The sequence below is a fragment of the Halichoerus grypus genome, chromosome 1 (genome assembly GCF_964656455.1).
Source record: "Halichoerus grypus chromosome 1, mHalGry1.hap1.1, whole genome shotgun sequence".
In the NCBI taxonomy this organism is placed as follows: Eukaryota; Metazoa; Chordata; class Mammalia; order Carnivora; family Phocidae; genus Halichoerus; species Halichoerus grypus.
This window is the reverse complement of record NC_135712.1, coordinates 213,868,976-213,881,930: the sequence shown is the minus strand read 5'-3', so window position 1 is coordinate 213,881,930 and position 12,955 is coordinate 213,868,976. Positions and strand designations below refer to the sequence as shown.

The 12,955-nt window shown below is 61.0% G+C and overlaps 1 protein-coding gene across 4 annotated transcripts in view; it reads right to left on the bottom strand.

Moving 5' to 3' along the window:
- Window positions 1-235: 235 nt before the first annotated feature.
- Window positions 236-12,955, bottom strand: part of PIP5K1C (phosphatidylinositol-4-phosphate 5-kinase type 1 gamma) — a 51,917-nt gene continuing 39,197 nt past the window's right edge. For 2 of the 4 annotated variants that reach the window (XM_036116073.2, XM_036116077.2), the window contains exons 12-19: window positions 12,124-12,285; window positions 11,197-11,335; window positions 11,034-11,066; window positions 9,758-9,862; window positions 7,358-7,472; window positions 5,979-6,056; window positions 3,242-3,325; window positions 236-3,046 (exon numbers count right to left, since the gene is read on the bottom strand). In XM_036116073.2, the coding sequence (XP_035971966.1) occupies window positions 3,044-3,046; window positions 3,242-3,325; window positions 5,979-6,056; window positions 7,358-7,472; window positions 9,758-9,862; window positions 11,034-11,066; window positions 11,197-11,335; window positions 12,124-12,285 (719 nt within the window). In that variant the 3' untranslated portion in view covers window positions 236-3,043. The remainder of the gene's footprint in view (window positions 3,047-3,241; window positions 3,326-5,978; window positions 6,057-7,357; window positions 7,473-9,757; window positions 9,863-11,033; window positions 11,067-11,196; window positions 11,336-12,123; window positions 12,286-12,955) is intronic. The other 2 variants (XM_036116074.2, XM_036116075.2) reach the window with 2 other exon arrangements.

Sequence of the window (12,955 nt, the reverse complement as noted above, 5' to 3'; positions counted from 1 at the left end):
AACCAATACAAACTTTGGGGAGTGTTTGTTCTTTTGAGCTGGGCTGCACTGATGTCAGAAATTTTTTAAAGTTTTCTGAACTCAACTGGAACCCGAAGGAGGCCACAGCTATTAAGGCATTGGGTCCTGTTGTTATTTTAAATACAACCAAGGTTTCTTTCTGCCCTCGTTCAAAGTCAGTCCTTACATTCCCAAGCAGACCCCGGGAACACACAGAGGCAAAGAGAAAGAGGGCTGATGCTTATTACCCGATTTTATTAGAGAGAACTCTTCAACATAAAAAGAAGGAGGGGTGGCGGGGAGGGGGCCCGAGGCTGCATATGTTATTCAGGGCCAGCAGGTCTGCGCAGTTACAGAGGTGCCCACGGCTCTGGGTTTGAGAGAGACGGCATTCTGTGCCCGATGAGGCCGCGCTCTGGATTGTCACACACCAGACCATGGGGGCTGAGCACACGGAACCCCCAGAAAGAATTAAGACACACAAGGTTGCAATTTCATTGTTTTGAAATCAGTTCGACCATAAAAACGACATGGGGGTGGGGTGGGGGGGGACAGGCGATGCAACTGAGCCACCAGAGAAAAGGCGGTGGAAGGCGCTGGCCCGGGGTACGGACCGAGGGGCTGCAGCGACAGTACCATGGCAAGGGACCCCACCGGAAGGGGAGTATTGCACTGAGCCAAGTGGTGGAGGGAGGGGTGAGGGGAGGTTGGAGGAGGGAGGCTGGCAGGGGCTCTCGGGAAGCTGCACCTTGTCAGTCTCGGGAAATGTCTCATTTTCACAGCTCAGCCATCCAGACAGTGCCCAGGCTCTCGGCTCTCAGCGGCCGCAGCCATCAGAGATGAGCCAAAAGGGAGACTGGGTGTCGCCACGAAGAAATTTCGATTTCTATGCTGGGGGTCAGCGACAGCTGGGTGGGTCCAGGGCCTTCCTCTGGGGGTGGGGGGGCCTCGGAAAGGCCACGAATTTGCTACACATTATAAATAAAGTCTTGCCTTCCCGCCCCTGGCCCCCCAAATAATAAGCAAACAACTCCCGTCGGCACAGTCTGCAGACCACGTTCGCATCCACGTGACAGTTCTCTGAAAAGGGACAAAGAATGCAACCAACACAAAACAGGTCTCCAAAGGGGTCTCAGCGACCTAACACAAAAATAGAAACGTCGTGATATCCAGGAGGCTTGCAAATTTCTCTCGCAAGTTAGCATCCAAGCGATGCCTTTGTTCCATGATTCACTCAGGAAAGCCCGAGGGGACCAGCAGAGCTCCCCTCCTTGCTCCTAAAGCTCCAAGTGGCTGAGGATGCCCTGGACATGGGGCGCACTGCTCCAGGACTGTGCATGCTGCTCTGGCCATCCCCACAGAACTCACAACGTGCCTGAACATCCGGCCTTTGGGGGCCTGGGCAGGGACTCCAATGCCGGCTTTTGGGTGACACAGTCGTCCCTGTTAGTCTTCAAGGCCTGAGATGCACCTCCAGACCTCTGCTTGCTCAGCTGCCACCTCCTCGGCAGGAAGGGGTAGGGACGGACTGGCGACTCATGGCATGCAGCCAGGGCACCTGCAGACAGATGCCCATCTGAAATCCAGGTGAGGACACCTCCTGCCATCTGGACAAAGCCCTCTAGGGCAACAAGGAGAGGACATCATTTTGCTTCTGATCTGGGACACCCACAGGCTTGTTCTGATGGATCCTCTCAGTGCTGCCTTACCCGGGCTGCATGCTGGCGCGTCCCTGGCCGCCCTGGACAGACGGCAGCCAGTCCAACAGGCTCCCTCCAGGCGCACGAAGCGAGCCGTGCGAGGGGAGATGACAGCAGGTGAGGAACCCAGATGAGGGACTCGGAAAATCAAACTCCTGGATCAGTGGGTTCTCCGCCAGGAAGGCAAGGGCTGGGAGAAATTCTTCCAGGTGTAGCTTCTGCTCCAAGCCAGCTCCTAGCTCCTCCCAAGCAAGCAAGCCAGCCAGTGGGGGGTGGAGGGCAGAGCGGGCAGGGGGAAACCATCCCCGCTGTTCCACCTCTCAAGAGGTGGGAGGGCATTTCTGTGGGGGCAGGACAGACCCCGCCATGCCAGCGGCTCCCATAGTCCCCTCTGGACCCAGTGGGGTCTCTGAGCCCAGGGGGGGCTGCTCCTGCTGAAGACGACAAACCCCCAAAATTTATTTTGTTTTTCACGAAGAACTTTGTCTCCTATCCTTTAGTTGTTTACACGTCACCATCTTAAAAGAAAAAGAAAGCCCTTCCCGGTCCTGGAGGGGGATCTCTTACTGGACAGCAGAGCAGCTTGACCGTGGGAGGGCCCCTGCTCCAGGACCCGCTCTCTGGAAGTCCCAAGGCCTGAGGGCCCAGCGCGTCTCCCTTCACTTAGGCTTTAGGCCCTCTCTGCGAGATATGGAGCGGGCCGTGTGGGGAGGACAGAGAGGCCCACAGTCCTGAGCTCCATGGAGAGGGGTGGCCTCCTGGCCATTCCTGCTCCCAAGTCACCTGGCAGGTGAGGTGATGGGAAACATCGGGGGTGGGGGGTGGGGGAGGTGGAGAGCCGCCCCCAGACCACTGGTCGGCCATCTCCAAGGACGGATGTCCAGTGCCTGAGCCCAGAGTGCCTGCGGGCGCGGGGGCACCCCGTCCAAGTGGAGAGCGGCAGAACCTCGGAGTGTGGATCTCAGCCGGGGTGACCAGGCCACGGGGGCACAGGTCCCCGGAGCCAACAGGCCTTGGTCCCTCAGGGAGACACATGCAAGCACAGCAAAGAACTACAAAGTGCAGTGGAGTGGACTTTTTTCGTTTTTCCGACACGTCCCTTTTTTTTTTTTTTTTTTAATCTTTTTCTAAAAAAGCACACCTGTGCTGCCGTCTTTGTGCAAAGAGTAAGGACCCAAAATAAATACGTGATCGGACACTCAGGGAGGTTCACAGTCATAGGTAGTTGACAGGAGCGGCGGCGGCCGGCGCGGAGCCGGGTCCGGCGGGCGGGCAGGGCCTCCGCCAAGCAGCCAGGGCGGCGGCGGCGGGCGCTCGGCTCCAGGGCGGTGAGTGCATAGAAATTACTGCGGAAGGCAAGGGGGCGGGTGAGGGCAGCGGTGGGGCCGGGCGGCACCCCCACCTGCGGGGCCCGGGCCCACCGCTGCCCCGCCCCCGCCCGCCCCCGGCCTCCGTGTCCCCGGCCGGTCCCTGGGCAGGTGGGGCGGTGCGCGCGGCCCGAGGCCCCGGCCCAGGGCGTGGCGAGCCGCGGGCGCACTTACTGTGTCGCTCTCGCCGTCGGAGGCTGGGTGGGCGTGCGCGCTATAGTGAAGCGGGGAGTACACCCAGCTCCTCTCATCGGTGGGCTGGGCGGGCGGGCGCACGTGCAGGAAGGGCGCAGAAGAGCAGGGGTGCGAGGAGGCGCGAGGGAGGCGAGAGGAGGAAGGAAGAAACAGAAATAAAGGAGGCGGACCCCAACGCGGACGACGAGTAGGCGGCTCAGCCCCCGCGGCCCTCCCCCTGACGGGCCCTCCCCCAACCTGGACCGCTGTGGGGCCGGCGGGGCTGAGCGGCGGCAGCGCGCGGGGTAGGCGGCAGGAAGCGGGGCGCGGAGTGCAGGCGGGGCCCGGTACAGCGGAGCGGGAGGGGGCGGGGCGGGGGCGTGGTTTGCTTGCTGTCCCCTCCCCCCTGCCCCGCCCTCTTGTTCGTCCGGGCCTCCTGCTCGGGCCTCCCGGGGCGCCCGGCAGCACCCCAGCCTCAGGTCCAGCCTGCTGTGTGGCCACCGGGGCCGCCAGCCGGAGTGGGGCCCTGAGGACCCTCCACTGGGGGTCCTGGGTGATGAGTGCCCTGGGGGGCGCAGGGTGGAGCCCATTTCCTCGTGCCCAAACGCACAGATCGGCCAGGGGAGACCCAGGCCCGGGGCACCCAGAGAGCAAACAACAGAGGCCCAGCCAGAGGGTGGGCTGCTTTTCCTCCAGGGGTGTCAGGGAAGGGGTCCCCATTCTGGGTCAGACTCGGGGGGGCGCACGTTCTTCCAGCACCCACACCGGCCCCTCCTGGGTCTGTTCTCACCACAAGAACCCCCGCAGCCCCCTTCTCTTTCTTCCTCCTCTTTCCCGCAGACCCCCACCTCCCAGTCTTCAGCGCTTGTGGACCTAGCCCGTTGCCTGGCCTCTGCTCGGAGCACGGGGCCTGAGGAGGCACCTGCCCTGGCTAAACCCACGGAGGCCGCAACCCAACGAGCCCCCAGACCTGCCCCTCCTCGGTCGGGTCTCTACAACCAGCCTCGCCTCTGCAGGGCTGGCTTCTTCAGAGCCTGGTGAAGAACAAGCGCCAGCATGCGGCCTCTGTGCTCTCCGGGTGAATGCAGGCCCCTCTGCCCTCGCTGCCCCTTGGGGCCCCCCACTGCCTCTCCCCACCTCTGTGCCCACTCCTCCCTGCCCCTCCTCCAGCTCTCGCTGCAGAACCTGCCCTCACCGGCCAGACCGTGGCACCCGCAGGAGGCACTTGGCCCACTGGGCACCACGGGCAGCTCATTCTTGTCTGAGCACCTGGCCCAGGGCCACACACCCCTTGAAGGTCATCCTCAGTGGACGGACTGGTATAATGGCGCACAGGCCCTGCTCACTGCTTAGTGGTCACAGTGCACAAAAACCCCAGCCTGCCCAGAAGTCCGGGGGCAGGGTCTGTCTGGGGCTGCTCGTGCCCAGTGTCCAACACAGGGCAGCTACATCCCATGTTCAGAGCCAGGGGACAAGAACGTGGGACAAGAGGGTCTCCACCTGAACTCTGCAAGGAGCTGGTCCCGGCGGAGGGAGGGATCACGGGCAGCAGGACCCAGAACCCGGTGATGACCCCACTAAAGTGGGGCCAAGGACACATCCTCCCCAGTACTGCAGGCCCTAGGGTCTGCTCCCATTCACCTAGCCTTCATACTTGCTGCTCCCTCTGCTCCTATGTGCCCCTCACCAGCTTCCGCTGTGCCCTCTACGGAGCCCACCCTTCCTTCTCCCACCTCCCCACACCCTGGGGTCAACCCCTCTGCAGGCAGCCTTTACAAATTGTTTCCCCGGTGGGGGGCCCTCAGGGCCTGCTGTGTGTCCTCAGCTCTTGGATCATTTTAAGGGTGTGGCATCCCTGTCTCAGCAGGACACAGCACGGTGGGAATGTCTGGGGAAGTGGTTTCCACTTCTTGGGTTTGCTCGGCAGAGCTGGACACCCAGTGACGCTCAGAGGCAACTGGGGCTGGGGGTGTGAGCCTCCGAGGGGCCTCATCTTGAGAACAGAAACTCCTGCTTCAGGATTTCAACCTGTTCTGCCTGCTTGAGTGCTGTGTGGCTCTGGGCAGGTTACTTGGCCTCTCTGGGCCCCTCACTTATTGCTCATGAGGACAATAATAGGTCCTGAGAATACCACTGTTACATGATATCCACACAGCATCCCAAACACAATAGATAGATGAGCATCTGCTAGACACAGGGGCTGCTTGGGAATTTGGACCCAGATTTTATCTAAAGCATGCCCTCTTGTGGGCTTTCTGGGGAGCCGAGACCTTGGTTTCTCCACTGTGAAGTGGGTATGGAAATACATCTCCTCTCTCCTGCAGTTAAGAGCCTGGCTTTGCTGACCCACATGACTGCCTACTTCTGCAGGGCAGACGCCCCTGGGGGAGCCATCAGCAGCCAGGTCTGAATACAGGACAAGTGTCCACCGACTTGTCCCTGACTCAGGCAGGCTGGGGAGAGGGGCAGCGGCAGCCAGGGGCTGGGGTCAGATGCAGACCCCACCCCTGCAGCCAAGTGCCCTTAGCCCTGGCTGTGAGCCTGCAGGCCTAGCGATGCCCACCGCAGAGGGACCTAAGTGACATCACTGGGGGACACATGACCGGCCTCAGTCATAGTGATTCTTTCCCCAAGTCCCTTCTCAGAGGACGAGGGACAGCCAGGACCTGTGGCTCCCTGCTGCCCAGGGTGGTGGACCGGGGGCTGGGCTCCCTGGACACCTGCTGTGGTCACTTACAGTCCCTGAGGAGCTCAGCGTCACGGCCCGCAGTCGGCGATGCCGGGGAGAGTAAATCCAGTACCTCCCATCGGTGAACTGGGCGGGCCGGGCGGGCGGGGGAGGAAGCAAACAGAGGACAGGATGAGGCAACAGGAATCTGGCGGGTGGTTAGGTGGGGAGCACGCTGGGCAGGGGCAGGAAAGCCGATGGCCAAGCGGGAGGTGAGTTTCGGGGTGGTGGGATCCCACTGCGGTCTGCCTACGTTCTCTGCTGCCCGCAGGGCCTGGCCGCCCACTCAGGTGTCAGGACCCAGACGCACACATAGGACATGGCCCCCTGGGGCCGCCTCACACACTGATCCACAGGATGGGACACAAACCAAGCGCCCAGGGACGGAGAGCTGACGGCGGGTGTGGGGACACACACACAGTGCATGCGCCTGTTACTTCTCCAGGCCAGACAGATGCCCCAAGACAGACAGCAGGGTGGTGGTATATAAGGCAGCCGTGGCCGCGGGCCCCCAGCTCACTGGCCATGGGGGCAGAGACAAGACTGAAGGCCTGGGAGGAGGACAGGCAGTCCCCTTCATTGCATAAGGCCATTTGACCACTGAATATGGCTGCCCGAGGAAGGCAGCCTCAAGACCCACTGTCCGGGGGGGTGGGGTGGGGGGTGGTCACTGGGCAGGACTCTGAAGGCTCCCTGGCCACCCCGCACCCACCTCACCCAGGCTCCCAGCCCAGCTAACCTGTGCCTGTGGGAGATGCAAGGGGGGAGGTGACCCCCTGCTCTGGAAGACAGGTCCCGGGTCCCTGCGGCAGGGCCCCTTCCTGCTCTGACAGACCCTGCCCCATTAGGGAGCAGCCATGAGTCCTCGGCCAGTGAGGATGGCAGCGGGAAGCACACAATCCCCCGGCCTCCTCGGGAACAGAACCCACCTCGCTGTGCCCACCACCCAGCGGGAGAAGATCCACACAGTTTGCAGCCCTCGGTGGCTGGCCCCGGGTCTGCCCAGGACTGGGGGGGGCCCAGGGCGGCTCAGAGCTTAAGGACTCCAGATGTTTCCTAGGGAGACGCGGTGGCATGGCTAGGGCCTGGGCCTTGCCCGGTGGCCTGGTGGTGGTCACGAGGCCTGGGGAGGAGGGATGGGGCAGTTCCCTACCCTTAGAGTGGCCTGGCCTGGATGCCGAGGGGCAGGGCGCTCCCACGCCATGGGAGCGTGTGAGTGTGAATGCGTGTGAGAGCACACTGGTCGTGCAAAAGTATATGGATGTGAGTGTTGACCAGTGAGAGCACTGTGTCCACATGAGTGCCTTGTGAGTGTGCGTGGGTGTGTGTGCACGAGTGTGTGTGTCTGGTCGAGGACCAGGCGACAGAAGGAGCTGCAGGGGACTTACAAAGTAGATGTCCGTGGCAGGTGCGTCCTCCTCATCCGAGGCCTGGCTGGCGGGCTCCGAGGCCTGGCTGGTGGTTTCTGCTTCGGCAGCGGCAGCGGCTGGGGAAGCCTCCACCCTGGGGACACGCCGACACGGGAGTCCTCAGGTGGGGCTCTGGACAGCACCCGTGGCCCCAGCCCCAGCTCGCCTCCTGTCCTCTCATCAGGAGGTCATCACAGAGACAAAAGACTCGAAGCCGAATAAAACAAACCCCCACCCCCAAATACCTCTGAGGCAAGGGTGGGGAGGATTTGCCCACCCACTAACAGGAGAGCCCCTACCCACCCCGGCTCAAGCGCACACACGGGTGGGCAGGTGCGCCTCACCACTCACCCGCTGGGTGACCCTGAAGGTCCTTTCCCATCGTTAAGCCTCAGTATCCTCATCTGTAAAGTAGGGACACCTGGCACCCACCCCCATGTTGGGGTCAGAACCTCTGTCATCTTCACTGAGTACTTACTATGTGCCAGGCCCTTTCAAGAGCCTGGCATGAATTCACCCCCAGCAACTCTCCCCTGGGGCAGGGGCTGCTGCTGTCCTGAGTTACAGACGGGAAACAGGCTCCAGATGGAAGGTGAGGCGAGGCCTAGGCCTCAGCTGGTGGCCGGGTGACTGGGGTACAATTTCCATCTCATGAGCAAAATGCCCAGCTCCGAAATGGGGGGGCACCTGTAACCACAGAGAGCTGGCTCTCCAGCCGCGTGGGAGGGTGGGCTGTTTTGGGGGCAAAGACTGAAAGATGGGTCACACTGCACGTGCATCTGCGCATCTGTGACGTAATTCTTGATGGCAAAGTGCAGGCTGGGGGTGTGTGTATTACCACTAAGTAAGGTGTCTTGAGATAGAAGAGAAATTTTAAAAGCATGTAAAGCAGAAATCACAAGAGAAGCAAGAAAAATTTGGTAACAGTGCAAACACAGAACCAAACAGACCAAATGGGACCAAGTAAGGATGTAAAGCAACGGATCAATACACTGGACACGGCCAGGTCCGAATGTTCCATCCCTCAACAGAGAACACAGGTTTCTCCCACATGCCCACTGACATTAAAAAATGAATTTTGGGGTGCCTGGGTGGCTCAGCTGGTTAAGTGCCGTGATCCCAGGGTCCTGTGATCGAGCCCCACATTGGGCTCCCAGCTCAGTGCGGAGGCTGCTTCTCCCTCTGCCCCTCCCCCCAGCTTGTTCTCTCTCTCTCTCTCTAATAAATAAAATCTTAAAAAAAAATGAATTTTGTATTTGACCGTGAAGGCTTTGATCTGTTTTTAAAATATACATCCATTTTTAGGGGCGCCTGGGTGGCTCAGTCGTTAAGCGTCTGCCTTCGGCTCAGGTCATGATCCCAGGGTCCTGGGATCGAGCCCCGCATCGGGCTCCCTGCTTGGCGGGAAGCCTGCTTCTCCCTCTCCCACTCCCCCTGCTTGTGTTCTCTCTCTCGCTGTGTCTCTCTCTGTCAAATAAATAAAATCCTTTAAAAAAATAAAATACACATCCACTTTTAAAGGCCACTTTCTTGAACTTGTTACTGAATAAAAATAGACATAAGTACTAAACACGTAAACAGGTCTTCAAATCCTGGGAAGTTGAGAGACACTTGTAAATAAACCCTAGAGCAGGGTCTCTCCCCCGTGGCACCATGGCGGGTGGGGCTAGACAGTTCTCTGCGGGGGTCCCGGGCGCTGGTGGGAGCGCGTCGCTGGCCCCACGCCCTCGGCGCCAGGAGCCCCCAGGGTCACAAGCGCAGGTGTCCCCAGAGGCTGAAGGCCACTGCTCTATATCAAAGAGCCGGTATAAAAGACCTGCCTCCCACCGAACCCACGGAACACGGCAGGAGCGCAGTGCCGAGGACAGCAGCTGCAGCAAAAAAGGAGCCCGAACGTTCGACCTCCGCCGGAAAGGAAGGACCACGCACGGAGACAAACAAATTGGAAGGAAGGCATTAAGGAAGAGTGGAAGTGAATGACACAGGAACACAACACAGCTGGGAAAGGGGACTGCGTCCAGAGGCGGCTCGCAGGGGGACCGGAAAGTCCCCTCCCGCAAGCCGGGGGCTCCGGGCCACGGTGCGTGAGAACGCCGGGATTGACACATCACTTGCAGCTCTGCCGGAGGTCAGAGGCCCTGATGAGGCAGCCATCCCAGCCCCCAGCGGCCCCTGCGCAGACTGCCTGGTTCCCACGCCCTGCATCCCCACCTTTCCAGTGGGAGGCTCCATTCCCAGCCTCCCCCCATTCCCCACTCCCTGCCCAGAACGTGGACTACATTCCCCAGCCTGCCTTGCTGCCAGCTGGCCACGTGACCACGCTCAGCCAATGAGATCAAAGCAGACGCACGTGCGCCAGTCTGGCGATAGGACACTCACCCCGCGTCCTCCTCCTTGGGGACCACGATCTCCACGCTGCACGCGGGCTCCACCTGCACCGTGATCTGCTGCAGGTCCTCCTCCGCGTGTGTCTCCTCCTGGGGCCTGGAGGCAGTGGGAAGCTGCACCTCACTCTCTCTCCTCCCCCTAACTCTGCCCCCCTGGGGCGCCAGCCAAGCTCCAGGCCAGCGCAAATCTCCAGCCCTGCTGGGAGCCTCCATGGGGTGCTCTCTCTGGGTACCATCTGACCAGTGCCCTAAGCTGGCCCAGCTCACTCCTGGTCCCTCGGGCGGTCATGCCCACCTGGGGTCTGCAAGGGGGCAAAGGTTGGCCACCTGGGGCCATCCTGTGACTCTGGTACCAGCAGGGGCATGTGAATGGTGGCCTGGATCCTGCCCACCCTCCTGGGGGTGGCTGGGCACTGGCCTGGGGGTGGGGTGGTTCCAGGGGTTTCAAAGGTCCAGGCCCCTGCTGTCGGTGGGTCAGAACATTCCGGCAGCCCGGCATGCAGACTCCGGATGGCAGCACTAGGGAGCAGAAAGGCCGCTGAGGCTGGAGCAGGCAGCAGGACAGAGGGAGTGCATTCTGCCCAATGTGTTTTACGCTGTAAGGTTTTGTTTTTTTTCAAATGGCAGTAATAATTGCCCGAACACTAAGGGAAGCAACAAGGCCTATTCACTGTGGTCGAGTTGGCCACAACTGAAGAGCCCCGAGGGCAGGCTACATTCTGTCAGACGGAAGGAAGCCCGCAGGCGCTCCACCTGCTCACAGATGACCTGTATCTGCTGAGTGCGCCAAGCAAGGGGCACCGAGCTAGGCTGGTGGCAAGACAGAAGGCAGAAACAGGCCCGTAGGTTTGTTTTCTTGTATATTCATAAAATATTTCTAGAAAGAGAAAAAAACCCGTCCAGGGGTTGCTCCCAGGGAGGGGAAGGGGCATGTGGCAAGGGGAGGTGTCTCACTATATTCTTTTGTACCTCTTAGAATAAAAACATTTAATAAAAAGAAAAAAGGATCAGCACGCAGGTGGAAGGGTCTTCTGCCCCCCCCCCCCCCCGCCCCCGGGGTCTGTGTGTGCAGAAGAGTACAAAGTGACTCAAGATTCTGTGCAGTTCAAGAGCCTAACTTAAATCAGTGCCCAGGAAAGTGGTCAGAGAGGCGGAGCTCTGGGTGGGAAAGTGCAGGGGGTGCAAGAGGGGGAGGGGGGAAGGGCGGGGCCTTGCGGGGAGCCCGGACGGCGGGGCAGCTGGGGGGGGAAGCTGGGGTCTCAGCTCACCGGCCATCCTGTCCCGAAGACTGTGTGCGCCGCCTGCAGAGAGACCAAGCAGGTGGATGGGGGCGGGGGGGGGGAGAGGGCGGGGGAGGCCGCCCGCCCCGCCCCTCCCGCGGATGTGCCCCCCGCCCCCGCCTCGCTGAAGGAGACAGCCCAGGCCCCTCACCGGTACCGCGGCTGCTCGGACGTCTCCGAGGGAGATCGCTCCGGGATGGAGAGAGACGTGGAGGACAGTGTAGTAGCAATGGAGGCAGTGGTGGCCTCCTCAAAAGATGGCGGCGTGCAGGGCAGGAGGTCGGGCCGACCTGTGGGGAGAGGGCTGTGGGCACCTGCGGCAGGCCTTCCAGGCCTCTGGCTCCACTTGCAGCTTGGCTCACCTTCAGCAATCCAGGCCCCCGCCCCACCTGCCACCCAACACTCCATTCTGCTGGGCAGCTTTAAGAGGACAAATACGTTCGAATTTACCCTCGGCACAAAGGCTTCCAATAGCCCCCTACTCTCAAACTGCGATCCAAACCCTCCTCAGGCCCACAAGTCCTGCCAACCCGCCCGCTTCCTCTCTCCCCCGCCCCGACTTTTCTCCAACCACACAGGCCTCCTGCTGTCCCTCCAACATACCAGGCCCTGTACTGCCCCAGGGCCTTTGCACCTGCAGTTTCTCCCTTCCTGGATGCTATTCCCCCCTCTCCAGCCCCTCCCTGCCTGTAATCTTTGACTCTTTAACCTTGGGAACTGGGAGGGACCTTCCAAAACATCATGCCCAACCCCATCAAGTGCTTCCTTCCTCTAGGTCTCTGGACATCTGGTGATGGGTGGGTCACCTCTTCGGGTGGCACCTTCTCTGCTCAGCTCTCCCTGTGACAGTCCCAGCTGCTCCCCCTCCCAGGACGGCTGCAGACCTTGGGCTGGGATGGGGGGTGACTGTGACCCAGGCCCCTCCCACCCAGGTTGCCAGCTTCAGGAAACCCTTCCTTACACTGGGTTGCTCCCTGTATGCCCTCCCCTCTCAGCCCCCCAGGGACAAAACCTTTCCCCAGCAGCCCCCTTCTCTCTCCTGTCACCAAAGCACCCACTCCCCAGCCTGCCTAGTCACCTTCATCCTCCAGTGTGGGGTAGCTGCGGGCCCCCCGGAGGTCATACTGTGCGTCCTCCCGCTCGCTGGGGATCTGGCTGGCCGAGAAGGCAGCTGTGGGCCCCAGGGGCTTGACAGCCAGCAAGGCACCACGGCCCTTCTTGGACGGCGAGGATTTCAGGGCTGTGGAGAGAGGTAGACTGGCGCTTGGGGCAGCCTGGGGGCCCCGTGGCAGCACTGAGGCAGGGCCCCACCAGCCCCTATCCTTCCTTTGCTCAATAGCCTGGTCGGCCCCGCTTGAGGTCTGCCACCTGCGCACACGGCCCCCGTTGCCTGGCCTCCAGCCCGGCCCTCAAGCCTGGGCAAGAAGCAATATTCTTTGCAAAGAAAACCCTGTCCTGCTTTCTACCCAGCTCTGCCTCCGGAGGTCCCAGGAGCCCCCTTTGTTGCAGCCCACCTTGGCCATGGCCTCCACTTTGAGACAAGGAACCGGAGGCCTTGGGCCATGTGGGGCTCAGCACCAAGGGCCTGGCTCCAATCCAGGATGAGTGGCCTGGGAAATGAGGGTCAGCCCCTCTGAACCCTAGCATCCTCATCTGCAGCAACAGGGTCAGACAAGACGGGTGACCCCATGATGCCCTCTGCACCCGGCCTAGCCTGTCGGCGACCATCACCATGTCCTCCCTGCTCTTCCTGTGAACTCTGCCCCCCAGGATGGCCAGCACAACACCCAGCATACAGTAGGTGCTCAGTTCGCCTCGTGAGCAGCCCTCCGGTCCCTGGAGGCTGGCATCCCCTCTGGACCAGTGAGAATGACGCCCCGGGAAAGGTTCTAAGAAGTGGTATGCTGATA